Source organism: Charadrius vociferus, unplaced genomic scaffold (assembly GCF_000708025.1).
Source record: "Charadrius vociferus isolate BGI_N301 unplaced genomic scaffold, ASM70802v2 scaffold136, whole genome shotgun sequence".
Classification (NCBI taxonomy): domain Eukaryota; kingdom Metazoa; phylum Chordata; class Aves; order Charadriiformes; family Charadriidae; genus Charadrius; species Charadrius vociferus.
In genome coordinates this window covers 699,436-714,111 of record NW_009648960.1, presented here as the reverse complement: position 1 = coordinate 714,111, position 14,676 = coordinate 699,436, and the positions used below count along the sequence as shown (strand labels likewise).

General features: G+C 39.1%; 1 protein-coding gene across 1 annotated transcript in view; it reads left to right on the top strand.

The window, feature by feature from the left end:
• The first annotated feature begins 2,034 nt into the window (after positions 1–2,034).
• The window catches only part of IQCA1 (IQ motif containing with AAA domain 1), a 104,253-nt gene continuing 91,611 nt past the window's right edge, over positions 2,035–14,676 (top strand). The window contains exons 1-5 of the mRNA XM_009887584.1: positions 2,035–2,346; positions 5,878–5,991; positions 6,099–6,107; positions 8,199–8,387; positions 9,113–9,184. Of these exons, the coding sequence (XP_009885886.1) occupies positions 2,035–2,346; positions 5,878–5,991; positions 6,099–6,107; positions 8,199–8,387; positions 9,113–9,184 (696 nt within the window). The remainder of the gene's footprint in view (positions 2,347–5,877; positions 5,992–6,098; positions 6,108–8,198; positions 8,388–9,112; positions 9,185–14,676) is intronic.

Below are 14,676 nucleotides of genomic sequence, written 5' to 3'. Positions count from 1 at the left end.
TGTTGGTGTTTTTGCTGACTGCTGCAGGGAGTCCCAGCAGCCCCATTAGCATCCGGGACGTGCAGCGCACACCCAGTACTTGGGGCACTCGTGGGCTGGACTTTGTCCTGTCCACCCCACTGCAGCCCAAGTCTTGAGTCATTCTGTACTCTGAGATTGGGAATGATAAGATCAGCTGACAGAGCTCCAATTTAGGTATTTATTATCAAGCACAAGCAATGTTAACAGCTGCCCAGCTTTCTTGTCAGAATTAATTAGACAAGCAAGAGGTCTGCTCTGAAAGATCATCTAATGGTGGCAGAGAAGCATTTTCAAAAATGGAAGATTTTTTGACACCTGTCACTCCCAAGAGTGTCTCCACCTAGCGAAGAGAGGTTACAAAATAGAACAAGACCTAAAAGGGTCTTTCACTACCACAGATGTTAGCACCTTTCAGTGACAAGCTGCTGTTTGAGCTCTTCTCTGAATAAAGCCTCATTGTCCAAAGTCCATTTTTTGTTCCTTTAGGATTATTTCCCATGATATTGGGCACTGATCTGCTTTTACCATGAAACGCTGCTGACAGCCAGTCCATGCTCACATCAGAGCTCCACCTGTTCCTACCAAAACTATCAAGAAAACAGCTTTATCACTTCTGGAAATGCAGCTGGCCTTAGGTGGCATCTTTCATGTCACATAGTCCCTTAGCCACTAGATCAGACATTTAGCAATTGCTTGGAGTGCAACAGTTGCTGCTATAGAAATAAATTAAATCATTTTCCTCACTTCACATTTGAAACAGTGCCCACAGCTCCGCTCTAGCATGTGCACCATGTTATGATTTGAAGAACCCGCAAGAATCTATTGGCATTTAGACAATCATTCTATCACCCAATGATCCCTTCCCACCTGGGAAGGGGAATTGGGGAAAAAACAATGAAACCTAAGGGTTGAAATATAAACGGATTTAATAGAATAAGGCTGAGTAATTAACAGTAATGATACTAAAGAACCAATATTGATCCTAATGCCACTATAAAATATACAAGGATGATATTCAGCCAATTCTATCAGTAGGAAGCTGTGCACTCCCAGCAGTGGATAGCAAATGTCGGACACTGCGAGTGCTATGGCTTCAGGAGGAAGGGAAGGCCTCAGGGGTTCGGCCCTGAGGCAAGAAGTTCTCAGGATCACAGCCATCATAGAAGAGGGAAAACTCCTCAGCAAACTTTCTAATTTATATGGAATGTGACGTTCATGATATGAAATAATTCCCTTGGCCAGGTTGGGTCAAGTGCCCGGATCTCGCTCCTCCTCATTCCTGCACCTGCCTAGCTCTAAAACACTGAGACCTTGAAACCTGCATACATAGCAGGCTAATAAAGTAAATATTTTCCCAAATTCAGACACTAGAGTCTTCTAAAAATGCATTTTTCCCAAGCATTAGAAGAGACCTTACTGAAAAGTAAAATGACTGAAAGAGAAGTTAGTCCTGCGTCGCTCAAACCAGGACACACCAATACAACCCTTACCCTACAATTAGCTCTGAGCAACCACTTCAGAAAGGCAGAAAAGCAACACACACTTTAGAAACATTGATTGGTCCTCATCCCAGACACGAAGAGACCTAAAAGAGACCTTCGCCCCTCATAAGAGCTTTGGGGAGGGATACCTTTTCTATTAAACCATCTTCTCAATTAGCACAATTGAATGCAACTTGTGGCGCTATTGGGGGTTATACATAGCTTTGAGTGATTGAAGGATGCTTCAGGCATATTAAGGATAAAGTTGAAAAGTTTTTAACTTTAAAGCTTTCATTAATAAAAGAGCATTTTAAGATTCCTATTTTTAAAACAATCAAAAAGAGAAGCTTTTGCTAATGGTTTTAAAAATACATTATAGTTAAAATCTCTTTATAAATATAGTGGCTCACATTTCCAGGCTTGGTTTATTGAGAAATCCACACACATACAGCCCTGGCATCATTGTGTGCTAACTCTTCCTTTCATGTCAGGTTAACATAGTCTCCTCTTTTCAATTAGCACTTACAATAAGATGTGGACAGATGCCCAGAAAGACCTCGACATCCAGCTCCGGAGAGAAAGAGAAGAGTTCCTCCAGCCAGAAAAGGATCGCGTGAAAGTATTCAAGATGTTAGCCATTTCCTACATCAAATACATACAAATCTTCCGTAACTTGGAGATGTCCCATGACCAACTTGTTCACCAGCAGAAACGGACAGTGATTCGGCAAGTGCTAGATGGTGTGATTGGCCGGATCCTGGAGATGAAAAAAGAGATGGTGGAGCTGGAGAACTCAGAGTTTCATTACATTGATAATATCCTGGAAGATCTAAAGCTTCTCCCTGTAGGTCTACCTCTATTATGAGCAAATTCATAGGAAATTTGCCTATTTTAAGGACAGTCACATTTACTTGCAGTCTGTGAAGTTCTACCAAGTAATTTAGCTTCCTGCACATTCACTGGTGTACTGGGTGATAAGTAATTATGGCTTTTTGTTAAAGATCAGAGTATATTTTACATATTTTATCTATGATGAGCATTAGATATCGGAGCAAGATTGTAAAAGCTCGATCAATATGTTGCATTTCTGCATCTCCGTAGCAGCACATACTCTGTGGATCTTTCACTTGCTCGTGTCCTAACATGAAGTCCTATTAACTTACACAGCTTCACTCTTAATGACAGCAGCTTGACTCTGCCTGATTTTAGCGTGGGATTAGATAGAAGACAGGCAACTGATAACCGAGGTACAGTCCACTTCAGTCTACCCTTTGCATCACTGCCAATCACCCTGGCCTCAGGCCTCTTCCAGAGATTAATATTGCATAGTCTGGTCTACTCGTTTGCGGTACAATGAACTAGTAAAATAAGAAATCTGAGACAAGTCTTGTATTGTAAAGGAGGAGGGAGCTGGGATCACATTCAGTGTCCAGGGTTCAGGACTGCCTGATGTAAAAGCAGCCCCCTGACAGACAGCCCACTAAACCCGATGGATATGACAATAAGGCAAAGTCTTGAAGCTGTGCTCTAAAAGCGGTATGAAAAATTAGCTGCAAAAAGGTGGTTACTTCTCTCGCAGACAGCTCCACCTATTGTCAAATTTAGGTACCGCTGCTAACAGCTTTTCTAAAGAAAAAGAGTTGGGGCTTAAATTATCGCTGTTTTCAGGATCCTAGTTATAACATGAGATAAATCATTACAGCATGATTTTGAGATTTGTAAACATGTTTCTGTTTGCAATGGCATGTGTATTTCATTCTGCAAGTTTAGGATAGTGATTGCCATCAGTTTTCACCAGCTATTTACCTTCTACATTAATCGCAGCAAAGAAATATTTTAAACTATGAGGAGGCATACTGGAAAGTATAAACACATCTCCGGGGAAATCGATCCTTAAATCATATTTTGAAATCATTAAACACTGCTATTTTCATGAGGTATCACTAAATCCACCTGCAGCAAAAAAGTTGGCAAGTCTGAAAAGTCATGCCTGACATCTATTAAAAAACAAGCATAAATTCAAATTCCCGCACCACACCTTAATTTTAAGAAGGCATGATATACCGACATATTTAAAAAAAAAAAAAAGGTCACTGAAGAGATTTCAGGCTTTTTCAAAGAAAATATGATTTTCCATAGTAGATAGGAATACAGATTTATGGGTGTTTTTCTAAAATAATCACGCATTCTTGGTTACAAAACAATTTTACTGGCCAGTACTTGACAAATAACTTCTGTTTCTTAAAGAATCTGCCCAGAAAAGATATCTCTAGTCCTTCCTTTCGCTGTATTATCATGGGCTAAAGTCCAGCACCATTGTAGGCAGAGAACACAATAGTGGTCTCATTTTATATCTTATGCAATGATATCACATGCTTTTTACTAAGTCACTGTAAGGCCAAGCTTCATCTTTCTTCAGTTCTGTGCCGCGTGTTTTTGTACAGTTGCCTTCCAACACTCAGTCACTCCATTTCCTGGGGCAATTGTAAAGGTATTTGGACACACAAATCCCATGTGGATCTGGGAGTGGCTAAAAGGCTGCAAATTTGACTTGACTATAAACATCACAAACCTAACCTTTCAATGCTGGGCCCCAAAAAGAGATTATAAAGAGAAATAGTCCCCCTACTTCCCACTCCCTCCAGCCCTGCTATTATAGCTTTGATCTCATCTTTACAGTCAGTAAAAGTCACAGCCCAGAATCACATGTAATTAAAGCTCAGGTTAGACATCAGACATACTCACCATCCCTACACTGCCTGACTCGCACTGCTACCTGACAACTTAAAAGCCCTCTCATCGTATGCAAGGGTGTCCAGAAAACCCACTTGATTTCTTATGCCTAAGGACAGCCAGATTTGTAATCCATCCTAGTGCGATTTGCACTCTTTAAAGTAGAATGTATAATCATTTCCATCAACAGTCAAGGATGTTAGAAGGTGCAAACAGGGAACTTAACAAGACAAATATTTAGAAACCTTAGCAGACCAGACCTCTGCATTGATAAAATCACTAGGGATAAACACAGTCCTACTTGGAAGCTTTCTTGTGCTGCTATAATAAAGATGTCCCAGTCTGCACAGTGTGCAACTGATGGAATTCGTAATGAAATCTTTAAGTTGGCAGTTCACAGTGGCTGTTTTCATTGGCCACAGCCTTCCTTGCAAGTTCTTGCTCTAGAAATTGGAAGGCTCACAAGCAGCACATTTACCATGCGCCTGTGTCAAGGCAGGAGCAGTGCTTGTTCTTTACAGCCAGCATTTTTCTGTATCTGTCCACACTAGACTTGTCATTGAGGCTGCAAAGGATCAAGTCAAAGGTCTCCCCGAGCAGGACAAAACTCACCAGTTTCCACAGCAGACAGAATAGAGAGCACTGATAGCGCAGCATCAGGTCTTGTACCTGTCTTAGGCTCTTGGGCAAAAGGACCAAGTGTCCACATATTATTTTCTAACTTGACTGTGCAACTCCTCATGAGTAGCACAACAGGGTAACTATACTGCCTGTCTCCCCCTATCTCTCCAGGTGAATCATTTGCTTGAGGAAATACTCTAGATGTTCCTGAAACAGTCTGTAGGGAACATGGCACCAGTATGAACCAGACCCGCGAAGACACATTCCCCTCCCAGTAATTATATATACTTGCCAGTAATTATTCTTGACGAATTGTCTCCAGTCTCCAATGCAATACAAAGAACAGGTTATGCCGCTCTGCAGCATCTTAACTTTTGGGGAGTTTCTACAGGAAAAGATTCAGTAGAAATGCCAATCAGTTACAAACTTTTAATGGCAGAAATGAGTAAAGACAGCCACTTCTAATCATGCCTGATTTTGAGAAGTCTCCGAGATATCACAGTCACAGACAGTGACAGTTTGTCTACCAGTAGAAATACCTGTAGATGAACAGAATTGTGCTTTGGTTCCTTGTAATGGTTAAAAAAAAAAAAAAAAAAAAAAAAAAAAAAAAAAAAAAGAGAGAGACCAGACCTATTTTTCGTTTTGATTTTAAAAAAGAAAAAAGTGGGATTATCATACAACCAGAGGTATTCAATTCAGTGGAAATCATGCTTAAATTTCTGGCAACCCTGCCAAATATTTTAACAGTTTGATAATATAATTGAGCTATTATAAAAAGAAAGATTTCTGAGCTGCCATGGTTCAGAAACTGGGATGATTTATTTGTTTTTGTTGAATTAGGCCTTAAGTAATTGCAAAGTAACAGCTCAGCAGCTGTTACAGAGGTCAAATTCCCCAACACTCCAAAATATTGAATAATCTCAGTCCAATTTAATGGCTTTGTAAAGGTATTCAATTAAGAAGTAATGTGATTTTAATGCAGTTCAAAAAAGCATCTCATGACTATTTCTTCCTCTAGGAAGACACAGAAGTACCTATACCAAGGTATTTCATTAAGGAAAACCTTGAAGTCCTGCAGCAGAGGGAAAAAGTCCTTGATCAGATTTTGCTTAATGCTGGATTGCAAACACAGGTAAGCATACCACATACCTACATAATAGCATGCTTAACTTAAGTTTATAGTCACAAATGTCTGAATGCATGAGCCACTGAAGTGCAAAGTATTTTTATAGCAGTTAGGGAGTAAAAGTCTGTTTACAGATAAGGCACACAGAGAAAGTAACATTAAATTTTCCTGTGCAATGATATCCAGTCACATCTTGAGTCTGGTTACGACTGAAACGAATTGACTCTGCTTTATGTTTGTGTGAGTGTCAGAGAAAGGGCAGCACTTTGGCCAAGTTTAGTAGGTGCTTTATTTGTCTAGCTAACTCTCATCACCTAATTAGTCCTACTGAAATCAAGTTGGGCTTAAGTTTTACTGAACTGGGATTCTTAACTGGAACAGGCAAAACTCAGAGTTCAGGTCAGCACAACTGTTAGTATTCAGTTGTTTATAACCTCTGAACAATGACTGCAGTCTCTTCTGTACAGCTATAGAGCCGCAGCTGCTAGGAGGAGTAGAAAATTGAGCTTTGGCAGAGCAAAAGTCATTACAGAGAAGTGCATGAACACTCCAGTGAAGACTGTTCTGGATTTGATATACTTTTGACTTTTTGGAAATGGCACATTGCCTACAAGCAGTCGTTGCTGGTCTCCTGAAATAAACAACTGTGCCTACATGTCTGGATGTCTTAGATTCATAGATGTTATAGCCACAAGGGACAGTCCCGATCAGACTACTCAGTCAAACTGCTGCACTGTCCCAAACGATGAGTTCTCCGCCAGTAACTGCGCTGGTGGGGGAAGTCTGCATATTGATCCCCTAAAGCGAGAGAGGGAAGGCTCCCAGGGAAAGAAACAGCACCAGTCAGACAGAGGCAGTCTGCAGAGACAGAGCGCAGGCTCTCTGCTAGATTACTTTAATGGGCAGCTGCAGTCCTCTTGGCCTCCACAGTAAATCTCTGGTAAATTCTTTGCTCTTCTAGTAGTCTGATGTTGGTCTGCGGAAATCCTCTGTTTCAGCACATTACATCTCGAAGCCTTTTTGTTTCCCCACAGTTCTGCGCTCACCCCTTTTCAGCATGGCATCCATTACAGATGAGGCTATCTGGTGTGCAGCCAGCTCACCTAGGAGCACCAGGCTCTTACGGTTTGGGCTCTGGCAGGGTTCAGGTCTCCCTTGCCAGGATGCTACGAGAAAGGCACAGGATTCAATAAACATGAATAAAATAATCTCACGCAATATGAGTCCGGTGCCCTGTGCTGCACTTCCAGTTCAATCACTGCTGGGATTGCTAGAGGGTTTTCAGCAGTTCTGCGTACACCATGGACACTCAGGAAGTGCTAACTGCTGTATAAGAGACCACGATATTTTTCAGTATCCATGGCAGTGCTGTTACAAACAGCCTAACGTAAATCATAGACAGTGGAGTTCATCAGAGGAGTCTGCTTTGCAGATAATTTGTCCTTCTATCTAAATCTGTTATAGAAAGCCCTGCTGAAAGTATGGTATAGTGAGCTCTACACAATATATATATAAGCATTAAATGTGAACTGTCTGCAGTCGGGGGATTAGCGTCAAGAAAGGGCAATAATTCAGCTTTTCCATGGGGAGCATGAAGGGTTAACAAGAGTTCTCAGGTGTGAGAAGGGGCAGTCCCTCTCTCCAGCTGCACTATTCTGATATATTTTTCCCCAAACCTCTTCTACTTATGCTGGGCTGACCAGGCCTGAGCTGGCTCAGAGCAGCATATCCTTCAATTCAGCAAGAAAGCTGAGGTCCCAGCAGCACATCCAGAAACCATCACTTCAGAAAAGTAAAAGGAAGACATTCCATAGCCTAAGAAATTCTCCTTTTAATGGGACAAAGCCCTATGGTTCTTTATGTCATTTTTCTCAAATGGATAAAGTTCACCAGGATACGTAAGCCATATAAAGCTGTTCTTGCTTCCCATTATAGCATCAGGCTTTCCTGGTCACGCATGAGCATGTCAGGTTCACTTTCTCCTAAGGGTTCTCAGAAAAAACACATCTCTCAAAATATCAAACTTCCAAGATATTGCAAAATAGCACTGAGACAGGAGCCTCTGCTGTTTGTGACAGGGATTTTTTTTTTTTTGGTCTTAGAATGTTTCTGCGAGAAGTTCTTTTGTTGTTTCATTTGCTGAGGTAGACAATTAACAAAACACAACTCTAATACTTTGCTTTGTCTATTCCTTTTTGGCTGTGCTGTTGAAGAAACCTGTCAAAGCCATGACGTTTGAAGAAGCCATTAAAATAATCCAGGTTGCAGAACGAGCTCGACAAGGCCGTTGTCGAGCAGCATTCATGAAGCGAATTTACCTTGAAGAGAAGAAAGACAGACAAACTAAGCTTCAGGTCCAGATGGGTCCAAGTCCAGATGATGCTGCCACTTGCATTCAAAAGGTGAAAGCTCTGATTTAACAACAGTTCTGGCAGAACCAAATAATAGTGTTTAGTTCAGAAGAACAGCAGTAGGCAGAAACAGAGCTCTTAGGATGGGAAGCACTCTGAAATGATAGCTTTCAGGGTGTCTAGTAGGGTGAAATACTTTAACCTTTAAACCACCTAACAGAATGAGATAGGACCCTAGATGGGAGATCAATGGAAAGAGTCCTACACTGGCAATGTGAGATGACTTTATAACCTACATGTTTTTCCATTCTGATTTTTATGACCTCAGTTGCTCTTTCTGGCATCCCTTTGGAATCCAGTGCATTTCAGGGAATTCATGCCTTTTCCTGTGATCTCCAGAGAAAGAGTTCATTCCATATCTTGAAAAGATGAGAAAAGGGGATCACTGCTAAATCCCAGAAGAAGTCCTTACACATGAATAATTCAGACAATTCAGCCTTCAAAGAACAGGAGCTCAGTCTAAATCTCAAGTCTAAACACTTTTTGAGCCCTGATGATGTTGTGTTTAGAAGCTAATATACCAGTACGAGGGGATATCAAACCTCAAAATTTGTGGGTTTTTTTAAAAAATAGCAGATGGCAACCTGTTAAAGAGTAATAGTTTCAATTGTATATTGTGCCTTTCCTTCCTCTATTTGTTTTTTCCTGTGTCTGCCACAGTAAAGGAAGCTGTAACAAGGCCCATTTATCTCATTAGAGTTTTGTTTACACTTCAGGTTTGGCATGGATATATCCAGCGCAAGAAAACGGAGAAAATGAGAGAAGAGGAAATGATATTTCTGGGGATGGTAAGTAGTGCTGCCTAGAGAATATAAAATGCCACAGTCTGCTTGTTCTTCAGACTTTTGTAATTTAGCAGAAGATAAGAAATTAATTTCTAAGATTCTTCCTATTTTAAAAGGAGTCTCTAAGGAATACAGAACTCAACTGAAATGATAGATGACACAGAAGTAGCACAATTTGTCTTATGCCGCATGCTTGTGTGCTATATATATATAGTCCAATGTATATGACAGATGTGGAAACAGACACTGTAGAATTTGCCCCAGGTTCTAGGGAATTTGACCCAGGCATGACAGAGCAAGGAAATTTTATTAATCAATTCTTAATTCATAATTCCAAGACACTTGAGCTGCCTTATTCCTGAAGTAGAATTAAAGCAGGAAAGTCGTCTTCTTCCACCCCTTTGCAAGCCAGTGTATATGTATGTCAAAAGTAGGGAGAAGGGCCATTAAAACCGCCATATTAATAAAATCGATATTTCCATAAGTTCATATGGAAATACGCAAAATATTCCTCACTTCACACTGCAAAAGTACAGGGAAGTGAACAACTGTCCAGTCAGTTAGATTGTGTGGGGTGAAAGAAAAAAAATGAAAGCAGCCCTTCCAAAAGGAACCTCTTCCTCCCACAATCAGAGAAGGTGCATCATCTCCTCTCACAAACATCTTTCTTCCTAGCAAGAAGACAAACTCTTTACAGTTGATATTTTCTTAGGCCACTACCAATCCTCTGGGTGGCTTCATTAGGCTCTAATGGGTGTCAAGCCTCACAGATCTCTCCAACTCCAGCTACAGAAGCACAGCCCTTGTACCAATTTCTAGTAAAGCTGCTTCATAGCACCTTAATAGCATAGCACCATAGAAACATTCATCACTGCTCTATGTTTGGAAGGTTTATTTATACCTCCATGTTCTACAGTTCTTAAATGATAATTTATAAAGTAACCATTAATTTTGAATTAAAAGATGCTTTCTGCTTCTCCCAGGCGATTTGGATGATTTTCTTACCCAGCAATGGAATTGTTCTTAGCTACTTTATAGGTTTATGAAAACTAATTGTGCCTATAGCATACACCTGACAAACATGTATGATTCGTTAAGAATAATCTTAAAATCTTATCTTTAGGAAGTAGCATGTACATTTACTTAAGTTTTACCATGTTAAATACAGATAACACCTTATGGATTATTGTCTTTAGTATCTGCTGGTCATTAAGAGTAAATGTGGCCAGCATAGTTAAACAGAACTTTGGGTGCCGATTCTGCCTCTGTTTAAGACTAAGAAAATTCTCAGAGATTTTAACTGGCGTGTGCCTAAAATAGTTAATATTTGGGATGTACTGAAAATGAATTAGAAATTATACCATTTGCAAAACAAGTGATCATTTCCTATCAAATCCCATAACAATTTCTGTCGAGTCTTAAAACTAGAATTTTAGGGAAATCTAAGTCTGGTATCAGTTATTGGAGGGTTGACAGCCAAGCACTCTTTTCATGGTGGCTGATGGTAGGAGTACCTGATAACTGGGATGTAACTAGCCGAGTTTATGGGGAGGAAAGCTATATGATCATAGGGATGAAGGGAATTAAAACCAAACACAGAGTGTATTCATTTCCTGACCTCCATTTAGGAGCAAGAGAATTGATGTTTGCAACTCTGCACTCAGACTCATTACTCTCTATCAAGTATATAATCAAAGGATGTAGGGAAAAAATGGAGACCTCTAAATAATAAAAAAAGATCTGTTCATCTTTCTAGTGTTTTTATATTCCCCATTTGTGTTTCCCTTTTACTTTTCATGCTGCATTCCCTTCCATGGTCTCCAAAGGAAGCGAGTGGCAAGAAGGCATTGGTTCACACTGATAGATAGGCAGTGAGCTCCAAAGGTCAAGTCCCTTTGATGTATGATCACGTCAGCCCTCTAAAAAATGACCACAGATCTTCATGTGTAAATATGTTGAATTTGCTTTTCTAATGCTGCACGACTTAGATAAATTAGAAGACCTAGCCATCCATTACTCCAAGTCCATCCCAAAGGAGACTTGACTTTTACTGCAATAAATATAATTTCTTATGATTATAGCTGTTTTAAAAATGTCTGTGTTATTTTCATATAAAGACTGCTTTGTGGAAAGAGCTAGTCTATTTGAAGTTCTGAATAATGAGGCTTTTTTAAAAAAGTCAGTTGTGTTGGTCTATAAAATACAAAAATATGTGCAACAAAGACCAGGAATTGTCCAGTCTTTTACTTAATTCAGTATTATTTTTTTTACTGTCTACTTACTTCAGAAAAATATATATATCTTTTCTGGAATTTGATTCTGTTTCATCTTTTGCTTGATGACAGAGTAGAAGCCTATGTTCCAGAGATTTTTCCTGGCTCAAAAGTAAAGGCTCATTATTATTATTATTATTATTGTTATTTATTAAAGCTTAATTGCAGAAACAGCATGATTCCCTCAGCACATGTTTTTCTAAATCTCCGATAAATCACAATTTGTAAAACCAGTTTAATTTGTAAAGAGAAGCAAGCCTAACTAAGAGCACATATATCTTGATAACTGTATCCTGACCTGTTTCCTGATCTTCCTCACATTGCTGCCACAATGCTGTTTACTACCAGCTCCAGCATGACCACCATAACCAATGTTCCAGGCATAGTTCTGTGTTTAAGCCACACCAACCACACTGATGTTGCAAAAAACCCACATTAAGTTGTCTTGAAAATGTGCGTGTGCAGTCCAAGCCAACTTGTATTTCCCTGTTCTGGGTATTTTACTATTACAGACCAATTACAACGTAACCATCTTTCCAGTTTTTAAACTGGTATATAGTTCCACTTGCCTGTTTCTGGCATTTGTAAGTTCCCTGTCATTAAACACCACAGTTAGAGGTTGCTGTGATTGTTTCATTTTGCTGCAGTGCAAACTAGCTATCAGCCTGGTGTAAGTGGATGTGTGAACTGTTTTTTGGCAACTGCTTTGTCTCAGGGTGGTGCAAAACAGCTCAAGTCTAATAATGGATCTACACTCAGTGCTCTTATTAGCAGACACTCCTGACAGGGTAGACCCTACAGGAAGTTATACTTGTAATCTCAGAACACAGGCTACTGGAAAGAGGAAAAGCTGGTTTTTAACATAAAATGTTAGGATAAACAGTTTACAATCAGACTGATTTGTGGAAGGGTAGGAAGAGCCTAGGAACAAGGAAAGACAAAATCTATCCCAATTTAGGGGCTCAGCCTACTGTTGCAACTTTGAGGCAGGAGTACTCCAAAGGCCTAATCATCCCCTTGCTCTTGTTTTCACTTAACGAGCACAGGTAACCAGTCCTATTGGAGCCAAGTCCTCTACATGCCTGAACAATTTATAGGACTGAGACCTGTATGCTTTGGACATGTGCACACATAAACGCCTTCTTGTCTCATGGATACATCTATAGAGCTCTCACGCTGCTCTATTCCATAATTTCAGCCCTTACCAAAGGCTATGTGGCACAATACGTGATGATCTATTATTTTCTCACATAGTATTTCCACCATTCTTCCTTATTCTGTATCCTTTTCACATGAAGGGATCTATGTGGTCTGTTCTCTCCTTCTTACCTCTTTTAAACATACCCTAATTTAGGCATGTTGTCTTGGATAATGCTTTTATTTATATCTGAGAAAACAGTCTGCCAAACATTCCTTGTTCTTTGAATTCCTGATAAATATAATTCATTTCATCCAGTCAGAAAAAAAAATTAGCATTTCCCAGAATAGCCTTCTGTGTAAACACTATAGGTTATGGCTAAATAAATATTATATGGGATTTAACAAACTGCAAAATCCATAAGTGAAATTTAAAATATTTCTCCAGCTCTTGAAAGTGGTTAATTACAGTAGTGGTACACACCAGGCCTGTTTTTGTCAAGCATAAGATTAAAATGACTTTTGTTTTACTTGCAACCTAGATGACGTTTAGATGTCAGCACAAATTTATGTGTTATTTCACCATATGTATACATCTAAACAGTGATAACTATCTGTCCTGTTTGCAATAGAATTTTTAAACTTGCTTATTCTTGAAATAGACGCTGGGAAGCAAGTAGCCCGCTAAATAATTTGCCTTTCATTGGCTGGAGTCACACTAACAATGAAATCATTGCCTTTCAGAGTCCAAAACATACTTGCCATTTTTAGTAGAAGTTTGACATCATGTCCAGGTATAACATTGGAAATGAACGTAACCAATATTATATAAACTTATATGGGCATGAATATAAATGTTTTCTTCACTTCAAATTTTCTTTCTTTTATCTTATTAAAAAGTTTTCATGTCAATATTTATATGTATGTGTATATATATAATATAAATCTATAAAACAGCCATTTGCAATATTTTTCTAACAAGACCTCTTACTACAAATGCTTTGTTTGAATGCATATGACAATTACTTTAATTGGCAAAGCCATTGAAGTGAATCATATAGTAGGGAAGCTTTAATGAAAGCAATATATTTTGCTTAGTTGTTCCTTTTTTGTGCCTAATTTAGCAATTCAGCCATATAATTGATGTGGCTATCACCATTTGCGTACCGTGGAACCTATATAAATACAATCTCCGTAAGAGGGGAGATCTCTTAAAAATACATTCTTCCTGCAGCCAGACAAAATACGTTGAGGAAATGAGAAAGCAAGGACATAGCTAACTCCTATATTAAATTGTTAAAGAGAATTTGGATCACCATTGAAAATTCAGTAGAATAAGAGTCATGACTAAAGAACAGGACCTCAGTTACTTAACTAGTAAATTCATTTCGTCTACTAGTAAGGAGTTACTTGCCTGTGTAGTCTAAACATTAAAAAAAAAAATTAAAAAATCTCACTTTCACTACTGTTGAAAATAAGTGACCATTAAAAATGCTTACTTTGCTTAGGAAATAAAGCCCTTCAGAGAAGCAGACTATACTGCTTCTGAAAATAAGCAATGTACAGCAAAATACTACACAAGTAGTACATCCATTGAAACATTACAATTAAGGACAATACAGTCTGTAGCAGAACATGTACTGAAGAAGTCCCCCAAAACCATTCAGTGTGTGTTTCAGCTGAGCTGTTTCAGGTCTAAGAAAAGAAGCTGTCCTAAATTAAGTACCCAGTAATAAAAGCTGCAGTAAATCTACCTTTCAGGCATAATATGAATGTTAGACTTAAAACGTGAAGTAAAATGAAATGTATTTATTTCATTGAAATGAAGACTATCTTTCCTTGTAAGTGTAGTCCTAATGGAACAATTGAAGAGCAGTTAGTTCCACAGCATGGGGCCTCCTATATGTAGAACTGTAGCCTTAAGCATGTTCAGCCAGCCTGCACACCTCTAAGTGTTTTATAATGAACAATAAAGCAGTCTGTGTTGGAAAGAGCTGTTGAGCTGACTAAGCAGAAAGGCAGGCTTTTCAAGCTAGGGAGGAGTGATCTGTGCAATTGAGTTCCTAACTCAAAAAGGGAAAACGT